The 17,547-nt window shown below is 39.0% G+C and overlaps 1 protein-coding gene across 2 annotated transcripts in view; it reads left to right on the top strand.

Annotated features, from left to right (window-relative positions):
• Positions 1 to 17,547, top strand: part of LOC124594106 (vacuolar protein sorting-associated protein 18 homolog) — a 262,862-nt gene that overhangs the window by 22,136 nt on the left and 223,179 nt on the right. Inside the window, exons 4-7 of one of the 2 annotated variants that reach the window (XM_047132457.1) lie at positions 844 to 1,017; positions 9,620 to 9,667; positions 13,814 to 14,003; positions 14,082 to 14,203. In XM_047132457.1, the coding sequence (XP_046988413.1) occupies positions 844 to 1,017; positions 9,620 to 9,667; positions 13,814 to 14,003; positions 14,082 to 14,203 (534 nt within the window). The remainder of the gene's footprint in view (positions 1 to 843; positions 1,018 to 9,619; positions 9,668 to 13,813; positions 14,004 to 14,081; positions 14,204 to 17,547) is intronic. The other variant, XM_047132458.1, reaches the window with a different exon arrangement.

Below are 17,547 nucleotides of genomic sequence, written 5' to 3'. Positions count from 1 at the left end.
TAAATGAGCACAATTACTGAGTGGAAAATTGATACAAGTTCAGAATGGCCTTACTGTAGCTTCACTACAGCCACTAAAAAACAGAAGTTTGAAGACACTTGTTAACACAGTTCTGAGAGCTTTGTTGCGTGAGCACAGTTCACAGGAGATGGAAATCCCTTCACTCCCTGATGGCTGACATGGCTGTGTCATGGCAAGTAGGCAGCACAGTGACATTACTCTGACAGGAGCTTCCTGGAAGGGGGCAGGATCTGACCTCAAACAGAACTGTCCTCCTACTGACTGGCACAGCTATTTCAGGATAGAGGCGTGGCAGTGGTGCGTGGAACTACTCTAGGCAGGACTTCTTCCTAATACCTCATTGGTGCCTGGTGATACCAGTTTGCTGTGCAGTATCTCTTCATCAGTCGATACTTCTTGCACTGTGTGCCATTCTCAGTACTCAACGACACCACAACCCCAATTTCCAATCAAGGTTTCATTTGAAATAACAGTAAACAAGGGTCAAGTTCAGAGAGAGAGAGAGAGAGAGAGAGAGAGAGAGAGAGAGAGAGAGAGCGGAAGAGGAGATCGATTTTTTTGGTGGTGGTGGGGAGGGGGGGGGGGGGAGACTTAGGCAGAGGGAGGAGTAGATGGGCAGAGAGAGGAAGAGGAAGACACGGACAATGATAAGTGGGGTGGTAGGATGTGATGGACAGAGAGAGGGGAAGGAGGAAACTATGGACAAAGAGAAGGGGGTGGATGAGATGGACAGAGAGAGGAGGAGATTAGGACATATATCCAATTCTCATATATCTTTGGCAGTTGCGAAGCATTGCTAGTTGATAATACTTTTGTTAACAGGTTAGTAGGAACAAGAACCATGAAGTCACAGCTGTTGGATGGAATCATGCTAATGAATCTGAGTCAGTCACTGGGCCAATACTTCTTGGGACATCAAAAGGATTAATCCTTGAAGCAGAAATGAGTTTTGAAGGTGACAAAATATTCCAGACGGGACAGCAGTATTGGAAACAGGTTTGTTCGAACTAAGCCTTGTGTAAAAAGTTATTGTTCATAGCAACAGTTAACTCTTTAGCTTCTCAATTGCTTAAATGAGTGTTTGCGATTTACTATAAGTGAGCTATCTATTCACTAACTAATGAACTATTGACTAATAAAATATCCGCACGCACGCATGCACACACGCACACACACACTCACTCACTCACACACACACACACACACACACACACACACACACACACACACACACACACATCTCTCATTAAAGTTTCTCTCTTCAGAAGGAAATTCTTTTTCACACTTACCTCTGTAATACAGGGGGAACATTAATAAAACCGATAAACTGCAGGGATGGATTCCTGACTTGAAATGGAGGAAAAATGTCCTGTGAACTTGTGTCCAGAACTGCCTCATTGCCACAGTAGACGGCACTGACAAATGACAGTTCCTCTGACCATGGGCTGTTCGTTCCATGTGTGTTGCAGGTGATAGGGGTAGTAGCAGTTGTCATGCAGGATACACATAATTGTACTTGGGTTGGTTGGTTGGGGAAGGAGACCAGACAGCGAGGTCATCGGTCTATTCGAATTAGGGAAGGGCGGGGAAGGAAGTCGGCCGTGCCCTTTGAAAGGAACCATCCCGACATTTGCCTGGAGCGATTTAGGGAAATCACGGAAAACCTAAATCAGGATGGCCGGACGCAGGATTGAACCGTCGTCCTCCCGAATGCGAGTCCAGTGTCCTACCACTGCGCCACCTCGCTCGGTAATTGTACTTGGGCTTACACCATATTGGTGGGCCACTTGTCTGGAGCTTGTACTTCTTACAGTACACTGTGTCAATCACACAGCCTTCAACACACAAGGACTACACAGCAAGTGGTCAGAGGTACTGTCATTGGTCAGTGCCATCTATCATGGGAGTGATGCATTTCTGGACCCATTTTCACAGGCCTTTTTTTCCTCCATTTCCAGACAGGAATCTGTCCCTGCAGTATGTTGGTTTTATTAATGTTCATCCTATATATACACACACACACATTTTAAGGATGCACTTAATGCCCTACGTGATCCAGGTAGATGTATCAACAGAAATAAAATGGTCTTGACTGGTATTTACAATATCCTGGCACAGCCAACTTTAGTTAGCAGACAATACTATGTTTAATGCATAAAAACATGTGATATGTGGAGTTCAAGATCACTGAAATGTTACCTAATTGAAAATGAAATCATCTTAACTTATTGACATGATCAATGAAGCTAATACACTACAGGGCATTAAAATTTCAACACCGTGAAGACAGCATGTAACACTCAGGGTGTATACGCCCCAGGACACCTGGGAAATTGGGGAAAAACATGGGAATTTTTTCATTTAGGAGAAAACTGGGAAAAACCCAGCATCTTTTTATAATTCCAGAAATTTTTCTTGTTTTAGTTTTGAGTTGATTTTTTGTAATTTTTGCCTGGCGAGAACTGATATTCTAACATAGAATTTTACTCTAGCCCGCTACTGCAGAACAATACTGCAGCAATAAAATATAAACAAGAGAGAAGCAATATCAAACTTACATTGTAAAGAAAATGTGCCATTAACAACGACAAAGCACACTGTGCCTGCATGCTTTGATGACAGCAAAATTTGTCAAAGGCTTTAGGATGAAGATTGTACAATATTTCATAACAACAAATTGCTTTCGTTGAGCATGATGTCACAACTGTATTCATTATAACAGGTCATGGGAGAATATTGCGAATGGTGGCTTGAGAAGTGCTCCCTTCAAAGTAAAGTTCCTTTTACGCAAGATGAATTACATTACTTGTGAGAATGTGCGATGAATTTCTTAAATCACAGAGCATTTGACTCTCATGCAAAACTTAACACTTTGAGGACCACCGTCTTAGAAAAATTTCAGGCCCAGAAGACCAGACATTTATGTCATTTAAATTATGCTGGCACATTTGTGTTTGATGTATGTTAAATAATAACATACACCAAAAAAGATGAATATTACATGTGAAAGCTTAGCTTTTCTTGTAGCTATACTGTATGTATATTAATTTAAACCATGAACTTTTCCTATTTGTGTTCGTGTTACTTAACAGTGATGTTGGTATAGACTGACTACGTCTCGTGTCCTATGCTCTGAATACCTGCTGTCATTTTCTGGCAAGATAATGTTACGTGAACTGTGACTGGCTGCCAGAAGTGCATCACAATCTTGATTCAGTGCTTCAGAAACTGACATTCCATATTTGATGGAATTCATCTTTATATTTTCATAATACAAAAATATGCAGTGTACATGTTACTGTGCATCAAAAATCCTTCCAAAATGCATTATTTTTTTTGCTGGGCTGTACTGGGAAGTTCTATGCCGGTGTATAAAACCTTTTCCATTCAAAGAATTGATAAGTTTTAAAGTTCCAAGGGAAAGTATACTGTCACTTAACTTGGATGAAGTGCATTTTCACCCAGAAAAATGTGCATTTTCACCCGGAAAAATGTGCATTTTCACCCGGAAAAATGTGCATTTTCACCCGGAAAAATGTGTATTTCCACCCGGGAAACAGTGTGTCTTTAACTGGGAAATATGGAAAAATCCTGGAATTATTTTCCTTGTCTGCATATACACCCTGGACAAACATCAATTTGACAGCTTCAGTGTGCAGATCAAGGTCGAAGGAAAAGAAAATTGGAGGAACAAATATACACCGACAAATATGCCGGAGATCAATGACAGAGAAGAATACAGGAAAAGATTAGAACGTCACCAGTGGAGTTGCCAGGAGAAACGGAAACTGAAGATCTTGGAAGAAGAACGGGAAAGGAGAAGAGAAAGAATGAAGAGGTTCTGGGAGAAGAAGAGGAAAATGCAGTCCACGAAGGGGCTACCCGTGGTCCTACAGAGGCCGCAACGCAAGAAGAAGAAGAAGGAGGAGAAGAAGAAGAAGAATGTGCAAATGATTAGCATTTCAATACAATTGCACAAAGGAGTTATGGGGAACACCATCTACATTCAGTATACAAGGAAAGATTGCACAAAGGGCATGTCATTCAGAAATCAAACTTTTATGTTGATAGTTTGTGAAAAGATTGTATTATACCTCACTTAAGAAAGAGAAACATCTCTCAGCACATCTTGGAATTCAACAGCAGTAGAAGAATTGCCTGTTGAGATTATGGTTTATCATTCCACAATATTGCTGCATTGGTCAGGATTCTGTGACTGTCATTTGAATATGGAATTAGTGGCTTCGGAAGATGAACCATACTCATCACCATGTAGGTTCTCAGTGCCTCCACACGACTGGTGCCCAAGAGGACAGACGTATTGTTCACATGGCTGTGGATAGTTTACTGACATGTTTCGTACCTCAAGTCAGGAAATGGTGTAGTTTGCAGTGAGACATGTATCCACATGGACAGTACAACAGTGTCTGGAGCACCACAGACTGTCAGCATGTTGACCATTGTTGCAGCATCCTTTTATGGAAAAGCAGAGAGAAGTGTGTTGATAGTGTTGCACCTCAGTGGCAACCTGGACACAGGCAAGGCAACACATCATCTTTTCAGATAAGTGCCAATTCTGCTTACAGTACTGTATCTATTTGTGGAGGCTCTGAGGAGATTCAGCATTGCCAGATTGTATTCATCATCATAATAGAGGCCTAGCGCCTGTTGTGGTAGTATAGGCTGCTATTGGGTACCCAACATGATTACCTCTGTTTTGTATAGCCAGTAATTTGGACAGCTGCTGTTACATTTTGGATGCATTAATGATGGTGACTGTGCCCTGTCATTGAGGTTTCTGTGAAGTTACCTTTGCAGTAGACAACAAGACTTGCAACGAATAGTATATTTGGCCATATGCGAATACCGAGTATTGTGCGGGCTTTGTAGCAGAATATCAGGCAAAAGTATTCGTCTGACACATGGCAGGAAAATTGTATTGACATGTTTTTTCCTTGCTCAAATGTATTTACCTCCCTTCCGTGCCATGCAGCCCCACGCACTTGGTTGTTACTGTGCTGCTTGTTTTGTTGACAAGTTTAGTTTTGATACACCTAATCAATATGTAAGTATAGTTTATTGTAGTCTCTATTTTTTAATTTGCATAAAAGTGAAATGATTGTGTGTAAACTGAGCAAAATAAAAAATTCTCATGGTGGCATTGGAAGGAAGGCAACTATTTCAGGAATGATAAATCATTTGAAAAATAAATGCAGCAGTGAACATCGTAAGTTGCAGCCTACACTTCCTAAGGGGCAAAAAATTATGGATTAAGATACAGATGTAAGTAAACTTTCGACATCAAAAAAGCAACTGACTTTTGAAGAATGTGCTGAAATGTGTAAACCATGGGATATTAATGAGCCCACGGAAAAAAAAAAAAAAAAAAATCTTCTCTTAATTGCCAGAATGATAGCGCTTGCAATGAGGCAGTAGGTACAGTAGAAAGGGTTGATTTTAGAAGACTGATTGATCTGATTGATAGTGCTTTGTCTTGGTGTGAAATACCAAGCTGCCCTTACTTTTCAGACAAAATAATTCCAGAAATATATCATAAGGTGGTTGAGACAGTTAAACGACTACTTTTAGAGACTGATAATTTTTCCGTGACATGCAACATGCTTGCATAATGAAAACAGTTTTTTTTTTTTTTTTAAGTTTTACTGCATATTTTATTGATTGTGAATTGAATGTCAAACATATAGTATTGAACATCAAGCATTTTGAGGGACATCACACAGCTGAAAACGTAATGATTAGTTTACTGGAAATTGCAAGTTTGTGGGACATCCAGTTCGTAGAAATTCATGTCGTTATTCTTGATAATGGATGAAACATAGTGAGAGCTGTTAGTAATGCAGAGTTGGCCTCAGTGCATTGTTTCATTCATACTCTTCACTTAATTGTTGATGATTGTCTGAAGGCTCCATCAAATGTGACTCAAATGATAGCAACAGGTAGGAGGATCGTAACTAGTTTTAATCATTCTGGCACTACACAGGAAAAACTGCATTCTGTCCAAAAAGATTTGGATCTCCCTCAGCATGAATTGGTGCAAGGCATCAATATGCAGTGGAATTGTATGCTTGCAAGGCTGATGGAACAAAAATGTGGCCATTTCAATCAATATGCAGTGGAATTGTATGCTTGCAAGGCTGATGGAACAAAAATGTGGCCATTTCACACTATCTCGCAGTCTGTGATATTGCCAATCTGATTGCTGTACAGGGGGAGCTTTTAGAGCAGCTTTGGAAATTATTACACCCATTTGAGGAAATAAATATTTCGAATTCTGGATATGATTGTGTTTCTGAAATTTTTCTGTATGTTACTGCAATAATGTGATAAATTGAGCATATCAGAACTAACACCCAAATTAAGCCAGTTGATTCTTGTCATACAGCAAGGGTTGCACGAATGATTTGAAGACATCACAAGAAGTAAAAATTATTTGGTTACTACTGCTTTAGACCCATGCTTTAAAATGAATGTTCTCACTAGTCAACTGCAAAGAGAAAAAGTAAGGCAGTATATTTTGATTGATAGCCTAAAGAGGAACTCTGAAACAAGCAGCGACAATAGCACAAACTTTTCCTCTATTTGGGCCAAGAGGATGAGAACCAAAGAGCACAATCTAAGCCAGACTATTCACTCATCTTTTATTGATTGCTTTGAAGAGATGATTGGGGGAAAAAAAAAAACATATCATGAACTGAAATAGATTAAGAACATATCATGTCATGACAATCCATACACATTGTGGCCAGCAAGAAAAAGATAAATTACTGTGTTTGGTAAATCTTGCGACAAAATGTTTGTCGGTACCAGGAAGTAGTGTTTATTAAGAATGCCTTTTCTCGGAAGCTGGGAATATCTATGAGGAGAAAATGAGTAAAATATTGCCAAAAATGCAGAAAAATTAATTTCTCTTCACCTTATCTTCCACTTCTAATTTTTAATTGTGAGAATTCAAGTGCATAGACTTCATTATTTTAAAAAATGTGCTCGTGGATTACATAAATGTATTTTTTTATACCTAGTTTTTTGTTAATTTTTATAATACAAAAGTTGATTACATCCCTTTGATTTCTTTAATGATTACAAGGAAAATACATTATTATTATTATAAAATAAATCAATATTTTCATTTTACCAGTATTTGACTACAACCAAATATCTTACTTACGTATTTGATATTGAGCCGAATAGTACCTAGATGTTCGATATTCATCCCAGTAGTACTTAGATATTCAGTGTTCTACCAAATAGGATAAAAGTTGCTGAATAGGCCAAATTTCAGATAATAGCCAAATATTTGTTGCAAGTCTACAGATAGCAGAAGACTGCATTATACCTGTGCTGTCTGGAACCACCTAGATATTGGGATCTGTTGTCCTTGCCAGCATTTTCTCCGTGTTTCTCACCCATTAAGCAAATTCCAGTCTTTGTTGCCAATGAGCAGCAGTTGGCATGGGTGAATGAACCAGGCACATGTTGCAACGGCCCTGTAAATAGAAATGTTTGCTGAATAGCCCCTTGGTTCCTGAGCACTTAGCTGCTCAACAGTTGCATGTCTATTTGCTTGTACACGTCTCTGTCATCTATGGCCCATGCCGCACCACAGTTGCCTTGGCACCAGTTTTGGTGCCATTTTGCCCTGCACAGTGTACTTTAACCATGGCAGCACACAAACAGTTTACAAACTTAGCCATTTCAGTAATGCTTTTACCCTTGTCCCGAAAGCCAATGATCAGTCCTTTTGGATGGCAGATAAATTGCTCCATTTCCACATTGTGATGATGACTGCACTGTTTGCTGTATTTACCCAACATGCTTCATATACCCTCCTCTGCTAGTGCCATCAACTGTTTTCTGTAAATGGTTATTGCTTGTTGATGTTGAACATAGGCAGTGGCCACATCAATGTGACTGGACCACGTAAGACGACATCTCAGGGAGCATTGACTCCAGAATCCCCTGCTAGAGAAACAAGCCACAGATGATACGTGTGCAGCACATGCAAGTCCAGCTGCAAGCCACAGACTCCAGAATATGAGCATAGGCAAGGTTTTGGTGCCCGGCTTAGCTGTCCAATTGTCAATTCCATATCAGTGTTATCTCACCGAATTCGTTTGTCTGTGGCCAATGGTGCAATAGTTCTGCCTGTGATAAGGCCACATTGGACTTCCTTCATTTTTAGAACATTTTAATCTCACTCCTATCTGAATACATGTTTCATCATGAAATTGGAGAAGAATGGAGACCTCTTGTTTCTGGATGTAAGGGTTTGTTGAAAAGAGGATGACTCCTTGGGTCACAGTGTTTTTAGGAAACTAATACATATCAACCTATATCTGTAAGCTGTCATCACCCATCTTAACAGAATAGTGTATTACAGACACTCATTCATAGGGTCCAAGCTGTATCTGATGGAGTGTGTTCGTCAGCAGAGCTTAGCCGTATCCAATCTGCATTTTTCCAAAATGGGTTCTCCAATAACCCAATTCACAATGCATTTCAGCCAAGCACTCATTAAACCAGGAGTCAGAAGAACGGGAGACCTCCATTAGAGTGGCTTTTCTGCAGTATGTAGGTGGTTGGTCCTTCAGGATCAGCAGACTTCAGAAAGCACCAAACAGAATTTCTCTTCCATCTTCTGGTTCAAGTGCAAATGATGGTGGGATCCATAAAAGATGGCTTAGGTGTAAGAATACGATGAATATACCAGACACTGAGGCAGTGTGGGAAATAATACATTGGCCAGACATTTTGCACTATTAAAGACACAGGATTTCAGTAAGGTAACACCGATGGGAAATTGAAGGCATGCTGGATTAACCAGGCACTAACATCTGGAGTGCAGACATGTTCTTGAGTCCGAGACTTGTGCCTGCCTTTCCCATGCCACACGTGGGGAGTCCATGATTGCTTTCTCTGCCAAGGGACTCCAGATGTCAACATTCTGTGGAGTAATGTTACAGCTGTACCTGTCGGCAGCTTCACTTTTGTAGCAAATCATCATAAAAATTGGCAAGCCACAATAGCTAACTGCGTTTGCACTTGAAGATGATGAGCAGATGCCTCATAGAAACAGTCTGAGTGACAATGTCTTTAGTTTCATATATTTCCATCTGGTGAAGTGTGATATTCACATTCATTGTCTTGTAAATCTTTGTTTGTGTTAAGTCTTTCTACTCTTTTTTAAATATAAAGGCATTGCACTTGACACGTTGCATTGTAGAACTGGCTGACTGGTAGTTCCCAGATACAATAAGATGATGATATTGTATCAGAAAAGAGAGAGATAATTATGATATTTATGAAAAGTGTTTGCTATATCCTTTGCAAAACTATAATTCATTCCATAAACAAAAACATTTTAGAGGCTGCTTTCCATCCAGCTCTTCTGCATGTAGGTTTGTGTCTGGATTGAAGCAGCCCATGTACATACTACAGTTATAAGTACTTTAATTTAAAAAGTTTCTAAAATATAATTCTGTGGATGAGATCATGTGAGTTGTGTGATGCATGAACTATACACAAAATAAATTTTTAATTTGTAAATGTCTAATCTAACCATCATTTGTGTTGGACGCAGCTCCCAAGCTATCTGCCTCTGTACGGAACTAGAGAAGTTGATGGTCTGGTAGGTTGTGTGTGTGATCAGTGCATGTTCTTATTACACAATTTGTTTTTCAAAAAAATTGAATTACTTAGCTTAATTGCAAGGATTTCCAGGTATTCCAAAACATTTTATGAATTTGTGTGGTTCCACAGAGCATTTTAAGTCTCAAATGTCTATGATGTATATTAGCAGACTAAAGTGACAAATGAAAATTTGTACCAAGGCTGGGATTTGAACCTGGGTCTCCTGCTCCCTAGACAGATTAACTAATGACTACGCTGTGTGGGCACAGTGACTTTGTGCAACTGCATGGACTACTCTAGTATGCTTCCTTGCTCAGTCCAAATTCCATATTAATGCTCCAGCCTACTGGTATTCCCCCTAAATTCAAACAGCATTGCAGAGGCTCTCTAACTGTATTGTAATAGCACACCAGTATCAAATGAAATGGAGGATTCTGCCTGAAACCCAAGCCTTGGTGCTTTAATCGCATGAAACTATGTGGTTCCAGAGATCTTTTGAAGTCTTAAACATCTATGATATTTATATGCAGACTGAAGTGACAAATGAAAATTAGGGACTGATGCAGGATGGGAAGGGAAACTGACTGTACCTATTCAAAGGAACCATCCTAGTATTTGCCTTAAGCAAATTAGGGAAATCACAGAAAACTTCAATCAAGGTGACCGGACACAGATTTGAACCGTACTCTTCCTGAATGAGAGTTCAGTGTGCTAAGCACTGCATCACTGCACTATTTCACTGTATCAAGTGTACAGAGCTCTGCCTAAGTTGAATTTCCATTGTGGGGATACCAAGGGTCCTATTGACTCTGTGTGTGTGTTTGGGGGGGGGAGTCTTTCAGAGGAGTATTTGTATCACTGGGACACCTTCTGACACAACCAGTTAAGAAAACTTTGCTGTCAAAAGCAGTCACAGCTGATAGCTATCACCAATTTTAACAGGACACAAGCATGTTAGATTGCATTCTTGATTATAAAAGGAGGTGATGAATCATTTGAAAATGTCTCCAGGGCTGTATCTTCACCCACATATAACAGAACTGAAGCAGTGCATGTCAGAGAGCCTTTCGCACCAGACCAGCCAGGTGCCACCAGCATCTGCCATCACATAGTATTCCACTACACATCACCACTTTTGCCTCACCTTGCTGCTGCCCCTGGAGCTAATTTCATCCATGCTGCTTACTGGCAGCTGATTAACTTTGTAAAATTGCCTGGGCTCGTACAAAGTAGCATTGCCTGATAGACTGTAAATCTGCACCAGTATTGAAAGTGCTGTTAATTACTGGCTATAGAATTGAGTAGGTGTCAGAGTCTCCCGAATAATATTTCTTGTCTAGAAGTACAATTCCTGAACTATTATTTTATGCTGTTTTCGTGGACTGAAGGATTTTTTTTTTTCATAAGTGTACCTAATGATAGATAAACTAACTGTATCCTGTCAGACATTATTTGATGTGGAAGACCTCAAAGTGACAATGAGATATTGAGGATGTATTATATGTATAGTGTAGTAGGAAATAAGTTTACATTGTGACCCCTTCAGTGACAGAGATTTAGAAACAGCACTGGCAGATACAATAACAACAGCTGATTTTTAAATGTCGGGAGCTGCAACTACAGCAACTCTTGGAGCAGGTGTTGACCTACCATGAGGTAACCCCACCCATCTCAACACAGACCATGCTTGCACCATTCCTGGCATTTGACAGCACTCATTAGGACTGAAGTTCACGGGTAGCACACATGGTCCATCATCTGTGGTCACACACGTCATAGACGCTGCCCGATGATGGAAATATGGTCTTGTTTTGGGAATTCACTTGCATGATGGATAACTGTGGCAACATGTATGCAGATATCCTTATATAGGAAAGACTGTTACTGAACATGAACAATCAGAAAATCTGAGCCAACACCCTCAATCTACCGGATCCTAGCCATGAGAAAATACACAGCCATTGCACAGGTTTTTGAACTGGCATGGGCAGGCTCATAAGAGATTTCTTACACCATAGAGCAGCTAGTTGTGCTGCAACATTGTCTGAAGTTAAGGGCATTTTAGTGCTAACTCATAATGCTTGAGATTTTATTTGAATGCAAAATTCTTAAAATGATAGTTTCACAATATGTTATACAAGTTGAATGTAGTACAGCAGCTAGTGAGTTTGTTCCGTATTTAACTATCTACCATTTGTGGAAATATATAGCTGCCATGAACAGTTCACAATTACACTTTCTGATTTTTTGAGTATAGATTCACGAAAGAAAATGATCAAGAATACCAGTGCTTCATACATTTATTATTGTCATTTCCATTCATCTGAGAGGAGAAGTATAAAATTTAAATAAAAATTCCTTCTTTGCTATAAATGGATTTCATTGTTTTGTTACTCAGTACATTGCGTAACTTTAAGTGATGAAACACAACAGTTGATTTTTCAGTAACATTCTAGAGGTTTGTAGTGCAGATGTTATGGTAAGCATTATCTCCATCTCCATTGAAGTATTGCAGTTCTGCAGCTTTCATTTTCATATATTAATAGTGAAGTTTTTGTTCCTGAATTTACATGGTACCAAAACAATCTTGTTTATGACCAGTAACTAATGGAATAGTAGAAAGGGAAAAGCAGAATTGCTTATGAATACACCAGAATGTTCCAAACCAGTAAATTTGATTTGGCAGCAAAAGTTCCCTGCAGTGAGTCCCCTGATACATTACTGTTGCTTGACTGGTTATCAATTGATAACAGCACACACTATGAGCCGTCTTAATGTTACTCATAACAATTTGATGCTCAAGAAATTCTCATTGCACGTGAGCCCTGCCCTGGCTCTTTTTCCCATCCTAGCCAACAGTTTGCAATGCTTGTAGATTCAATTTTAGTTGAGGATGAGTTGGAAGTTGTGCATTTTTTGAAGTTTTATATGTAAGGAGTCTTTCCCAAACAGATAGGAGGCAGATTTTAGTATAATACAGAATTTTTGGATTTTCCATTCATTGTTAGTGATCAGGTGGCTCCACATACCTGTTTTTAAGCTGCCATTTGTCTCGAACTGTTTTCCTCTTTGGGAGGCAATTTAATATGCAATTGCTTTATGTTTTGTTCTTGTTGTGTGAATATCTTTTTAGTGTCTGGTAGGCAATAGTTTACCAAATTCATCCCTGATTATGCTAGGGGAGGGTGCTGAAGAGTTAGTGACTGCATCCCAAATAAAATAAATAAACAAAAAAAAGGGTAGAGAAACTGGTTTTATGTCACTTTGAATCTTGCATTATTTTTTCAGATGTTCTCTAATCTTTACTTTATTGCACATGTTTTACTCCCCAGACCTTCTTCATGTGGAACGGGTTACTGCAGCAGGAAGAATGGCCACATCTGGAGTGGTGATTTACTCCATGTGATATTCATTGGAGTTTACCAGGAAAACATGTCGTGTTATCAGATAGGTTATAATTGCTGATAAACATCTCAATTTACTTTAATGACACCTTTAAGAAACCTTTAGAACAAAGCAAGTTTAAACCAAGTGGTGTGATATCTTTTACTTGCAATGTATAGCACATCTGCTTCTGTTGTCGATTAAAAAAACAGGTGCAGTTTATCATAGTATGACTGTGTCCAATTCATATGAACAATAATTATGGAAAGGAGAATGCAGTCATTAAGATGTAAAGAAATATAGTTACAGTAAGATGGTAACCCATAGCTCTGTCCAAAAATAACCATGCTTCCAGTAAAAGTCCATAATTCTTCAATGACTTGTTGAGAGACAGGAGACCTGTCATTATTCTCAATTCTTCCAGATTTTCTGATGCGCTCTGTGTTAATGAGATATTAAACTTTCAGTAACAGATTCTAAATTCATTGTTTTGAAAGTGTGTATGAGCTGTGTCTGTTCAACATCTAACAATTTATTTTATTTCAATTGTTAGCAGAAGACTATGAAATCATTCTGCAATGAACCAGTGACTGATAAATATTTTTATGTATGTTAGGTCTTACTTTGGTGATAGTTCTAATTTCTGTGTTGTCACTGTAAATTTCAATCTAAATTAAGTTTATATTCCCGGCCAAATGCAGTATATCGAAATTATTCAAATATCACATCTTGGAAACTGAAATAATTGTTCATGTAACAGGTGTTTGATATTGGCAAAGGAGAGAATGTACCAATAACAGGATTGGAATTCCATCGAATACCTAGTACAGATACATATTTCATTCTTGTGACAACTCCTTGTCGCTTGTATCAGTTCATTGGCAGTGTGACAAATGCTGAAGAAAAATTATTTTTCACACAGATATTCAGCAGCTATATATCAAATCCAGGTAATAAAGAATAATGTTCTTTTTCTAGGTTAGTATGAGATATTTACTTATTAGATGAACTTCATGAATTTATTTCAGAACGATTTCAAGAAATCCCTAGCAGTTTGAAATATTCCAGACTAGAGTTTCATTACCAGACACCTAAAGGACTCCCAAAAATCATCGCTTGGCTAACTGAGCCTGGAATATTTTATGGACAGGTAAATAAATAAAAAAAACAATCATATACAGTAGAGATGAGAAAATTATGTTGCGTGATCAAATTAAAAGGACAAATAAATGAAAAATATTTCTGAAACTTTTTATGTTGTCCATATTGTAGCATGAACAACACTTCAGTCGAAAGATGTTTGTATGGTTTGAAAGCTTAAGTGATTAAGTGTGGCAGAGGTAGGTGTCATAATGAGCTTTTTGCGGCCATGGTTGCAATTCTTTTCTTGTGATATGTAAAACAAAGGAATGTGAGTAGAAGTGCAAAATTAAGAGGCAGACAGATTTAATTTTGTTTTAGTTTTGAAACTGTACATTCTATTCATGATGCAACATAACAGAAGGCAAGAATATTTGCATAGGCGTTATTCATGTATCCAAACAAAGCGTAGCAGACCTTGGCTCCTCATCACTTTTTAGTAAAAAATTTTTAATTTCTTTATCCTTTTCTGACAGTTATGGCAAATCAGTGCAGCAGACTCTGAATGTTGAATGTTTTAAGAAATTATTGCAGTGTTGTACTGGTATTATAAAGAAGCAGCATACCTATAGTCTTAAGAAAATGTATTTGTAAGGGCTGCAGCATAGCGTATACCATGTGTCTGTCAATTCCTGGTTTTATGTTCTGGTCTTGAAGCTAATGAGTAGTGCAAATGTTGTTAATAAGCTGAAGCAATGGCACAAATGATGATCATTTTGTTTAACCTCGGATACCAAGACAAGTCAAATTATTTTCTGGCAAATTATCTGTGTGTGTTTTTAATGCAGTAATGTTGCATTCCATGTTGATTTCACAAGTTGAACATACAAATAATAATTAATAAAATTTTCTCGGGCTTCCAGCCATGTCAGGTGGTTAAAATCCCAAGAGCTTTCAACCAAGCTCTCCTCAGTCATTGTGAAGTGGTAAGAATAACTGCTGTGTCACCGTGGCCGCGTCATTATATAGCCGCACTGCTGGCTGTGACATCACTAGTGCTCTCTTCCTCACCATATATGGTAATGTTTTCATCCCGCGGTTTAACCTTGTGATGGCCGGGTCCCAGGCTGTGCTGAGGTGCAAACCACTGTCCTTGTTGATGGTGTTTTCAGAGGTTTTTATTTCAATAGCTTCTTTTATGACGCTATCCCAAAATCCCTTCGTCCTCATAACGACAGATGATTTGTCGAATAGAATTCGGTGTCCATTTTCTAAGACGTGTTCTACCACAGCTGATTTTTCTGGATAGCATAGCCATAAGCACCTCTCGTGTTCCGTCTGGCATTGCTCCATAGTACGTACTGTCTGGCCAACGTAGTAACAGCCAGACTGACATGGTATCTTGTACACTTTGTCCTAGATTGTCCTTCACAGGCCTCATGAGCAGTCGGATTTTTGCTGAGGGCCTGAACACTGATGAAATGTTATATCTCTTCAGGAGCCGGCTAATCTTTCCCATCACTGTACCACAGAAAGACAAAAACACAAGTTTCTTGCTTTCTTCTTAGGTGGTGTTCTCTGTTGGTGTGTTTCTTGTGTGTCACACTAGATATAGTGTGTGACACCTGTCCGTGGCTGTACCCGTTTTCCCGGAAGACTTTTCGGAGATGGCTCAGTTCTACAAATAGTAAATTTATTTTATTCCTTTACTCATAAATGATCTTAATTTGTGTGTAATTTAAGGAGCAAAATTATAACATTGTCATCTTAAATTGCTGAAAGCCCCTCGTATGTGTTAAGTTATAAGTGTTTTGGACAATCATCAGGAAAAGTAGTCTGACTTAACTACTGAACTAAACTGTGTTCCTAGATATTTCTTTTACTGTACCACATTTGCATGAAGTTAATATTCATTTTCACTTGTTAATATCTAGTGTGGCTGTTCTGTCTGGTGATTTTATCTGTTCATTATCCTGCAATTAACTTTTAAGTTTGGTTACATTCTAAACTCTGATGCTAGTCCCAAAGTTGCTTGATGATTTATGCTTCTTCGTCATTGCCATTATCATATCACCAGCACTGCTGCCACAACCACCACCATCACTGTTTCTGTGTGCTGTGCACCAATCCTCTATAGGTAAGTGGTTGCCTTTCCCTTATTTTACTAATTTTTCCATCCAGGAATTTCCAATATTGCTACAGATATAGGTCAGACATCTAAGTAAAGCATCATATGCGTGCAAGCTCCTGTTTTACACAGATAAGCCAAAACATTGTGACAACCTGCTTAATAATGTGTTGGTCCCCTTTGGAATGCAATACAGCACAGATTCTACCTGATAATATCCCAGATGTGTTCCATCAGATCAGATGAATTTAGTGACCAAGATGTCAATGTGAGCTCACTATCGAGCTCCTGAAACTACTTTAAGGTGATTCTGGCCTTGTGGTGAAAGTTATCCTGCTGGAAGATTACATTGCTGTCAGGAAAGACATCAAGCATTGTGGAATGAATGAGGTCTGCAGTAAGATTCACATACTCCACAGCCGTCATGATGACTTCAGTTATTACCACAGATCCCATGGTAGTCCATATGAAAATCCTCCATAGATAATAGTAAACCCTCCACTTGCCTCTGTTTTGGTAACCATTTACCTGTATGTCAGTGTATCCAGACATGACCATCGGCATGGTGTAACAGAAAATGTGATACATCTGACCAGACAACATGTTTCTGTTGATTCATGGGGTACCGTCAATGATCCTGTGCCCACTACAGTCATAACCTAGTGCTGTTGGGTCAACATACATAGGTGTATGTAAGGTTCATGTGCTATGGAGCTACATGTTCAGCTGCAAGGAACATTGTGCTCTGAAACACTGCACCAGCATTGTTTTCTGTCGCCACATCTGTGTTACAGAGCAGGCAATCATGTGACCACCTCATTCTCTGATGGGGCATGGATGTCCAACATCATGTTGCCTACTGTGGTTTCATGATCCTTCAGCCACTTTCCGTAAATGCTCACACCAGTAGAATGTTTTGACATTGTTGATATGCCCATTCCCAGCCACTGGACTGTAATCGTCTATAACAATCTGTCGTTTCAAAGTCATTAATGTCAGTGGATTTCCATTTGTGGTCTGAACTACTGCTAAAATAATTTACCATTTTTCTCCACTCAAGTTATATACTTTCCTTACTGATTCACTTGCTCACAATACGACCAGAGAGCAATTAATCTAATGGTGGGCAATGATATAATGTTTTGGCTCATCTATGTACAATTAGTGTAAGGACCACAAGAACAGTACGCACAAAATTAGGGTGTGCACAGAGGAATACGGATGCAGATCTGTCATCCACTTCAGTTGTGAGTGCAATAGGAGAGAAGTGACTGATACAGTGGTTT

The sequence above is a fragment of the Schistocerca americana genome, chromosome 2 (genome assembly GCF_021461395.2).
Source record: "Schistocerca americana isolate TAMUIC-IGC-003095 chromosome 2, iqSchAmer2.1, whole genome shotgun sequence".
NCBI classification, from domain to species: Eukaryota; Metazoa; Arthropoda; class Insecta; order Orthoptera; family Acrididae; genus Schistocerca; species Schistocerca americana.
The sequence above is the reverse complement of the archived record's forward strand: the minus strand, read 5'-3'. Positions and strand labels throughout refer to the sequence as shown.